Below are 10,093 nucleotides of genomic sequence, written 5' to 3'. Positions count from 1 at the left end.
AACAAATATGTCGTTGTTTAGTCGACTAAATATCGTTACTTAGTCGACTAAATATCCCAAAAATGTAGTCGATTAAGATGATTTTTTAGTCGACTAAATTTGCAGTAGTCCACTTTCTGAAGATTGACCATTTGCTCGACTAAAACAGCAAGGTAGTCGACTAAAAGGGGGCAGGTTGGTGGATAGTTCTTGATCAGGGGCAAATTGGTTATTAATTAATTAATGAGGGGCAAAAGGGTCAAAAAGCCTATAATCAATTACTACAAAGAAAAAATTTAGTAACATAAAAAGTACATTTCCTCTTTTTTTTTTTTTGATATATACATTTCCTCTCTTTAAATGAAGAGAAGAATGATAAAAAAAGTTCTAGGAAGAAGCTGTCACCTTGTAAAAGAGACAGGTGATAATTAGAATGAATTGTAGGCACTGTTAAGACATGCATTGCAGGCACTACATCTGAACCTCTTATCAGGTTGTAAAATATCCTACTGGTCATTTTCTTTTTCTTAATTTTTTTTCTCTCAAAATAATCACATTAGTCCAATTAATCCGGAGATTAGTTAATCACTTACCCTCAAAGCTTTCTTCCTTTTTTCTTGGCCTCTGTATTTAAAGTTTAATTTAACAAATGGTGGAGCCCCACCATTCAATGAGAAAAATAAAAGCAAAAAATAAAAATAAAAATAAAAGAAAAAAACTTTGGTTCATAATAAAAAAATAACTAGGTGTTTGGCCTTGTTTGGTTTAATGCTTGTCAAAAGAACAAATTTAAGGAGGACTGTCCTTCTCATGTCATAGACATGTCCAGCTAAAATATTATGCTTTGCTAGCTTTGCTTCAATCATCATGAAAGAGAATGTGTGCAAAAGATAGTAAATAGTTGCAAAACGACCACTTACTGTGTGATGCCAATCTCAAAAAGAATTTGGGAAACTTCAATTCAAACAACCTATTAGCCTACGACAACACTACACCTCAAGATTCCATTCTCAAGATTTAAGTGCCCTACTTCTTGATCTTTCTTTATTATTTACTAAAGGGTCCTTCCTAAGGAAAATTGTAGCTAGATACCCTATATGTGATAACTTACTTAAATCTGTCATCTTCTTCTTTGTCATCATTGGCTCTCTAAGAATGAAGAAACGTTACTCTCATTTAGAAAGAATAAAGGGATAGAGACCTCTTAATCATCTATCATTAAACTTTTAATCTAAGATTTGCAAAAAAGGAAAAGCAGGATCATTATGCTAAAGAAGTTGGAAACGTAAAGTTAAAGAAATGTTTGTCCAAAGATGAATATGATAGGTATCATAATTTTTGGAAAAGAGAATGATTAAAGTACATCCAACTGAATAAACAGAAAAGCAATAAGCAATGGGGCTGAGTGGTGGTACGTATTTTATATCAAAACTTCTTCAACATCCATTGTTTAAAGGAGAAAAGTAACTCTCTGGATTTTATTTACATTCTAAGTCCCTTGCTAGCTACTAGCTATGTGCATGATAGGACTAGGAGTCAAGTAATGAGAAATAATGGTCCAACTTTATGTTATATGAGAGGAAACTTTAACGTTGATTGAAGCGAACAAACAAGTGACTTAAAAAATCGCTCCTCATTAAACCTTGATTAGCGAAGGTGGGATAAGGACAATTACTTTACACAGTCTTACCTTTTCATAATTATAAAGAAGTTATTTCTTACCTTCGAAACCTGTAATCTTTCAGTTACAAAAGAACAACTTTACCATAACTCAGACAAAAAATGAGTGCTTACAACATAAAAAAAAAGAAAGATTACCTCATTAATTTAAAAAAAAAAAAATATTAAAGAATTTGATCAGGTAATTGATACATCAACTTGATATATCGTAGTGACCATAATGATAATTGGAGGCAAATATGGTCATGTTTAAGTAATTAACATGTTGAATTAGCAGGTGAGAGGGGGTAAATAGATTCTCATTTGTTAATTTATGTATCAGACAAAAACTAAATGACAGATAGGTCTGTGATATGCAATCATCAAAGGGTGATTGAAGCCCACAAGAGGCAAAAAGAGAAAGCAAGTGGGCCATTTCAGTGTTTTTTCCTTAGTTTTTTTCTTTTGAAATGAGGAGGAGTATGGTGGAGATAAAAACTAAGAAATGGGGGAACGGCGAGACCTTGGGAAATCTTACAATAATAGAGTCACTTTACATTGCACTTGATTTGACCACACAGACACCAAACAGATATTCTTATATAATCCGTTGGCATTTATCAATCAAATGCACAAAGCTATTGGATGAATTTTAGTGACCGAAAAACACAGGTTGTTATTCCATGTGACCTTGTTTGGTGTTTTAGTATGAAAAATGAAGGATGATGGAAAGGGAAAAAGACGAGTGAAGTCAATGATTAACATATGTTGGCCCTATAATCATCAAATTGGTTTTATACTTTGCATTGCAAGATGATAAACGGATCAGATTCAACATAGAAGTTAGATTATAAATATCTTCTACTTGGTGCTGCTTGTGGACAGTCTTTTTTTATTTGTCAAAACAGCAAAATTCAACCAAACCCCAGGATGAATTTGTAAGTAAAATAAATTGGGATCATATGAATATTAGAATACTAGTTATAAGATTACTTGTAGAAGATTCTTAATTTAAGGAATTGTCGCTCTTGATTAATTGATCTGCAAAGTTTGAAAAGATTAGAGCTTCATATGCAACTCATATCCCCTCTTTTCATAACTCTTGATAGGGCAAGCTATGGACCAACTGTTTGTGCTCGTATTTGAATGCAGATAAAATTTAGTCCTTTATTTTAACCTTAGTACCTTTTCATCATGGACATATGAACTGAATTTACACTGTTACTCATATTAACGAGTGTTACATATATTTAAGTCCACATAAAAGCATCACTCCATTTTTTTTTTTTTTTTTGAATTACAAAGCATCACTCCATTAATTAGGCCTATATAATACATCCACATATAAATACATTTTTTACTAGCACTGGACGAACACTGCAATGTCAGCGTCACCAGGGAGACATAGTAAAAGGTTCTCATACCATTTGATAAGAACCTTGAAATATATAACTCTAAAACCTAGCTTAAAGGGTGAGAGTATACAAAGTCTTATAAATCCCACATTAGTTATATGAAGATTAGTTGTCCACGCAATTAACGTGGAGCTCTAAGTCGTATACCTTTCAAATGGGTGCCAAGAGTAGGTAGGCCAAATTGTTAGATAGAACAAACTGGTCTACATGTATATATGTCTGTCCTATGGCTTAAATACATACAAGGCAGGGAATGGGACCAGTCGTTTTCATGAATCCTGACCAAGCAAGCTTCTGCACAAAAGATCACTGCAATCAGATGGCTACAAGCATCTACAATTCTGTCTCATTGTCAAAGGACATTTTGGTTATTGGTCTGATCGACCGCAACTGGTCATGGAGGCAGAAGAGGTGCAAGATGGGACCCTACCATTGCACCTTCTATCCATCTTCATGTGAATCATACAGTTTTAGCCAGCTCATTTATTGTCACAACTCACAACTTCTCACTAGTCTAATCTGACTCAAGCAAAGTAATGCTTTTGGATTTTCCTCTTAAGGGTGTCAATGGCTTTGTTAGGAATGGAAGAAGTATTTGAGATATTAAATCATGGTAGCCCAGCATTGTTTTTCTTATGCTTTTATTAATCATACCATAATTTACATACATATCCATTTTGCATTGTACTAAAATTGAAGTTAATTACGTAGAATGGAATGACAAGGATGAACTATATCTATCATATAAAAGACGGTAGCATCAAAGTTTTGAGTAGAGTTTATACATGATGGGAAGATCATATAGGCCTGAGAAGTTGACCAGACAGATTTCATTTCGTAAAAGAACTAATGTGGAGATTCCAAGGTGGAAAGTGCCGGGTTTGGCGGATCCTGTCCTTTGAGAGAAGCCACACATGGAGGAGGTAGCATCCGAAGCTTTCTAGTTCTAAATCAGATTCTTAATTTCATTAAAAATCTAATATAGTTTTCTTTTGGAGATTAACAAAGAGATTAAATGAAAAGAAACTACACTCATAAATTAAGAGAAATAAATATTGGGGAAAGTTTAATTCAAGTAGTACAGCTAAATGTCCCCATCTCACTATTCATCTTGCCCCTTCTAATTTCGATTTTTCCCAATCACTCACTACTTTCCTTAAAGAGAAAGGAAGACGTTAAGATGAAAATGGGAGTACTATCATAGAGATTAATGCACAAAACTTTGAAAAGAGAACAAAAAAATACTAGTTGTAAATCCCAACACAATGATAATGTTGAAGAAGCCTATTAGCTTCCCTAAGACCACTGAAGTAAGCTCCATGAGTTGTAGAATAATGAGTTCTGTGAGTTGCTTCCCCTGCAAACAAAATTTGAAGTGGAGATGAAGCAGAAGATTGACAACTGTTATCTTTTGGCAATGGCTCTGCCATTGTATCTAAATCATCACCACTTGATCCTACTGCAACATAACTGTATGAGCCTAAAAATAAAGGATCAGTTCCCCACTTGCTCTTCAAGACTTTACTGAATTTGACTTCATTATCATGAGTTCTCTCTTCAGATTTTACATTCCCATTGCACAATTTATGTGAACTGGAATCATTTTGCCACTGTGAATATGATAGAAAGCTTGAGACTGTTGATGAAACCCCATTTATGATCTCTTCATCTTTGAGTGACTCAAGTGCTAGTGCTTCTTCCCCGGCAAACCAAGATAGTAGGACACTAGAATTGTTGTAGATGGGAAAAAGGGTAGCAGTTCTCCTCATCCACCATGGTATTTTCATGAACCTCATTTCAGATCGAGGTGAATGAAAAGCCATTTGAAGGAATGGGAACCCTTTGGAGTGTTCATGTTTTCCACCTTGTGTTGGACTCAATTGCATAAACAACTTATTAACAACACCAAAACCAAGCCTTGAAATTGCCTCGGCCTTTGAAGGGGGAAGAGGAGGACAGAACATACCTGAATCATCACGAATAGCAGCTTTCAACACTCCTAGTGAAACCGTGACAATGACATGATCAGCAGACATAACTGAGCCATCACAGAAATGTAGCTTAACAGGCCTAGAAAAACAACCATTTCCCATACTAATACTCTCCTCATCTCTATGGGGCTCCCATTCAATTCTTGTGACTTTTCTACCTAACTGAACTAAACCAGGTGGTAACACAGAAGCTAAGGATTCAATTATGCTCAAGTACCCTTTAGCAATTGTGATTTCTTCACCTGGAAACATTATGTACTCACTCTCAGCACTATAATCTAGACTCAACAAGTCACCAGCTGATGTATAAGTCCTCTGGATGTTCTCATGCATTGCAAAGATTGCTTCTTCAAGTAACTTCCTGCTCCAGTTCCCATACCCTTTGAGCTCCTCTTTCTCCTTCACTGAACCCCAGTAAGCATCAAGGCCTTGTCTCAAAAAAGAACCAACACTAAGGTTCCCAGAGCCAACTTTGGAATCTTGAGCAGCTTTAGCAGCCAGCATATAATAACTTTCAAGTTCACCTTTTGCAGTGACATCTGTTAGCTTCCCCTGAGAGTAATCCATCAAGTTTTTGAAAAGCTTTGTGATAGGGTCAACAATAGAAGGGTGTACCTGGAAGCCACCTTCAGATATGGTGGTAGGCTCATCTGAGTTCCCATCCATGCACTCCCAAGGTTGCTCAGAGTGCAGTGAATGGTTTTCTTGAGCAATTTTGTGAATTGGGCTGCCTCCAATTCCATGAATCCAAGTAGCACCCATCTCAATCCGGTCACCACCAAACTCTGAAGTGTTGATTCTGCCACCAATCCTTGTTCCACCTTCTACAACACATAGCTCAAACAAGTCCTTGGAAGCAGTTGCAGTGTAGAGCTTGTTTGCAGCTGTGAGACCTGCCATTCCTGCTCCAATTATCACAATACGTGGTTTCTTTACCACCATATTTGCTAGCTTAGATTAGATAGCTTAGCTACTATGCTTATCACAACAAGCAAAGCAGAACAACAAAACAATCACACACGGGGAGAAAAAAACACAGAGAGAGTGTTACAACACAAGTGGTGTGAACTGTGAAGGTGAGATTTGAGTTACTGACAATGAATTTATAAATGGTTGCACTTTTTTTTTTTCTTTTTTTTTGGAGGGTGTAGTGAGGGCAATCACTAACTTACTCTTTTTATGTAAATAACTATTTCTATACTGATTAAAAAGAAAACACAATTCAAATTCACATACACATAAACGGGTAAATCTAAATATATAAAACAAAGACTAAATTTTTCAAAGATTTCATTCATGTCTCTAAATAGTAAAAATCTTATGTAATTGCAAGATAAGTGACATAACCACTTAATTCAGGGACCCTTTTATTTTATTTTATTCATATTGTCGTAGTTTACTAATCTCTAATAAAGACAGGGCTCTACTTTTTTCCTTTAGCTGTTTATTACAAGTTACAACTACAACTACAAGCAAATGGTTCAAATTCAAACCAACTAACTCAAGATTCACTTCAAAATTGCTATTGTTGCCTCTCTTCAACCATACCCCACTGTCATAAATGCCCACGAGTGAGTAATAATTCACTTACAGTCACTGACCACCTAGCTATATGCCTAATGACTATAAGTCTATATAACCTATGTCCAGTTTACCACTGGGGCAAAAAAAAAAAACAAAACAAGTTACATTATGACAAGAAAAAAAATATGAAAAATAAAACCAAATAAAAAAAAATTAAAGAAAAGGTTGACAGTGCCTTTCACCAACCTCACATGTAAATTGAGTTAGGAACGACCCACCAACTGAACAAGTCAATGGTCCTGATCAGCCGATAGGCTGTCCTTGGATCAGTCGTAACGAGGAGACCGTACAAATCTAACAATTATAATCAAATTGCTGCACACTACACTCCCATCCTTGGCCTTTTTACCATATTTAATGTTAAAAGGAAAACTTTTCCTTTATTAATTCAAAAGTTAATACATCATTCTTATACTGCAAAGCTCATTATACTAGGAAATAATTATTTCATATGTTTTATGAGATAATTATTTTATGTTACATGATATAATTATCTCATGCAACAGAGACAAAATAGGATTTATTATTTTATTTTATTTTTATGAAAAAGTAATAGACCCTATAATTTTATCTCTGTTTCATATAACATGAGATTAATAGATCTCTTATACAATATACCTATTATGTATCGTGTTCAGCAAGATGCATATCACCCCATACATATTAAGTCACGCACATCTCATACATATACGAGTAAATATCATTTTTGGTCCTCAGCAAATTTCACGATGCGTTTTAGTCCCTAGCAAATTGTGGTCTCTAAAAAATTCAAAATATACCTATTTAGTTGAAATCGTGGTACCTCATAAATTCAAAAAAGACTCATATTAGTCTTCAAAAGAACTAAAATGGGTTCATTTTAAATTTTTTAAGAACCACGATGGACCTTTTTATTTGCTAGGGACTAAAATGGATATCGTGAAATCTGCTGAGTACCAAAAAGATATTTACTCTACATATATCTTGCAGAAAACAATGTGGTTGAATTTTGCACAAATTTCGTATGAGATAATACGTGCGGAATGTGTCAAACATATGTTGGGTTTTGTATGGCTTGAATACTTGAATGTGCATATTATATATCTATTCGCATTAGATGATAAATTATTTTTTCAAAGAATTAAATGAATAAAATATTTCTGATTTTACATTATAGAGATAAAAAGCCATTCCTTTGAGAAACTTTAGGTATAGAAGAATTGAATTTATAAGTCTTATACCATAATATAATTTTTTTGAGCCAGGTTTAAGAGTCTTACGACAAAAGGTCTTGTATTAATATGAGACTAATTTTGAGGCTAGCGGTGTAAAGATTCCCACGTATCATAAAAGTTGATATTATACTTGAATCAACACTCTCAGGACATAATAAAATTTAATTTTTAATACATAAGAAGATGGGATTTTGTTAGCATTATATAGGGCCTAGAAAAACAAAATATTAAAGATATTGAACCAAATATCTAAGCAAGCATCTTTGGTATTTGTGGTCAACGGGTTGCAGACTTTACAAATGTTACTGCAGTACTATGACCCATCTTTGTTACTGCTTATTTATCGATTCTTTTGTCATTGCATCAAATAAAAACAAATCCCTTTTCACAGATTATTGTATCATGAACTTTCGTCTCGATCTTCATAGAAGGCAGTGAGGATACGTAAGTATCATAGAGAGAAAAGCTTGGAGACTACCCCATCTCTTTTTTTTTACCCTTGTTTACTTAACTAATTAATGTAGTGTACTTCTTAGGGGCAAGTGAACCATATAAAAATCATAACCAATCATATAAGGACAAATGCGCAATAAAATCAGTGGCATATAGAGTTCATCGTGCACAGTAACTCTACATTATTGAGTCAGATTCTTGCCAAAAACTTTTTGTTAATTAGATATAACGCACCATTATCAAAGTCTAATTAATCCCAAGTCAAAATCACATACACCCCCCATATATCATTCCACATCGTATGTCGTGAAAAATTTTCTTGAGCACTGAAAGGTATCACGTGTCTACTCTAGTGAAGGTTTACTTGCAAAATAATTGGAAGCTTAGAACACAATATTTTCTCCGTTAAACATTTTTATTATAATGTAAAAAAAAAAAAAAAAAAAAAACCCATACTTATTATTTGTTACTTCTTAGATTAAAGATAACCTGGTCACTATAATTTGGGCAAAACTTGTTAGCAAGCAACATGACTAACTTGTTAACAATTACACAAGTGAATAACTTCATCTTCATTTCGGCTTTTTGCTCTTCTGATACAAAATTCAAGACATATTAGAGGTTTAATTGTTTTGACAAATTATTTATCAATTTTAATACGAATGAAACACGTATTGAAAAAATATGCATTTAAGTCGTGCATTATCTTTATATGCGACTTATGTATAAATCAAAATACATTTGTCATGTATCATACTTTGCAAGATGCATATGAAATATGAAATGCATGTGCAATTTAAATGCCCACCATCATAATACAAGTCTTGGATTGAGCTGATTTTTGCTACTTAAATTTTCATATTCTTTATATGTATTTTACTCATATTAAATTAGTAAATAATCTGACATCAGGTTATATGTTTGTATTTTTACATAGGAAAATCATTTTCTCCTGCTATTAGAGAAAATGATCCATTCCTACACATACAATCATAAATGAGTCTCACTTTAGATTTTTTTTCTCTCACTTTTGATTTTTCTCTTTTCTATTCTCTTGTATCAGCCACATGAGAGTAGTTTTCTTCAATAAAAGGAGAAAACTAAACCCCTTTTACATAACCACCTTCATTTCGTATAAACGGTGATATGTTTGTATTTTTGCATAACATGGGTCAAAAAGCACCTTCATTTCTTGTAAACCATTGCTGGTCAATATATTCTCAATGTGGTGATAATCAGTCTCTGGTAGAAATATCAGAAAAGGTAATGACATCAAGTATCTTACAAGAATTTTGAAATTTGACCTATTTACAATCCTTGGCTGAGTTTTACTTTCGTTGAGTAAGAGACAAATGATTGAGACCCATATCTCACCCAATGTGACAGGGAGGGATTCATCTGAAGATGATTGTGTTGGAATGGGTACAAAAGGGGTAAAGGATTGGAATCATAACTCAATTTTTGTTGGGTCTTACTTTGCTGTGTCTTACATCACCAATTTAACTTTACACATCATGGTCGTCAAATCCAAAACAAATGCCATAAGCAGTTCAGCAATTCCCCTTCCTTATCTTTTTGGGTAATTTCAGTGTCCTTTCCTTTGTAAGTAAATTTGCACCCTTTTTTTCTTTTACAAATTTTATATATGAATTAATATATTACAAAAATTTAAGAGATAAATCTAATGATGTGGGTTAAAATTAAAATTAAAAGCAAAATACATAGGAGAAAACACTCATGAATGGAGGAGTGATGTGAGGTTTTGGCGTTTAGAGAAGCAAACCACATAGGCATAGGA

The 10,093-nt window shown here is 33.8% G+C and overlaps 1 protein-coding gene across 1 annotated transcript; it reads right to left on the bottom strand.

The window, feature by feature from the left end:
• Window positions 1–4,151: 4,151 nt before the first annotated feature.
• On the bottom strand, window positions 4,152–5,989 carry LOC133306473 (probable polyamine oxidase 5). Its single transcript, XM_061506800.1, has one exon. The coding sequence runs from the start codon at window positions 5,984–5,986 to the stop codon at window positions 4,298–4,300; it is 1,689 nt and encodes a 562-aa protein (XP_061362784.1). The 5' UTR covers window positions 5,987–5,989; the 3' UTR covers window positions 4,152–4,297.
• Between the last annotated feature and the right edge of the window lie 4,104 nt (window positions 5,990–10,093).

The sequence above is a fragment of the Gastrolobium bilobum genome, unplaced genomic scaffold (genome assembly GCF_033153095.1).
Source record: "Gastrolobium bilobum isolate Gb01-03AN ecotype WA unplaced genomic scaffold, APGP_CSIRO_Gbil_v1 utg1261, whole genome shotgun sequence".
Taxonomy (NCBI): Eukaryota; Viridiplantae; Streptophyta; class Magnoliopsida; order Fabales; family Fabaceae; genus Gastrolobium; species Gastrolobium bilobum.
The sequence above is the reverse complement of the archived record's forward strand: the minus strand, read 5'-3'. Positions and strand labels throughout refer to the sequence as shown.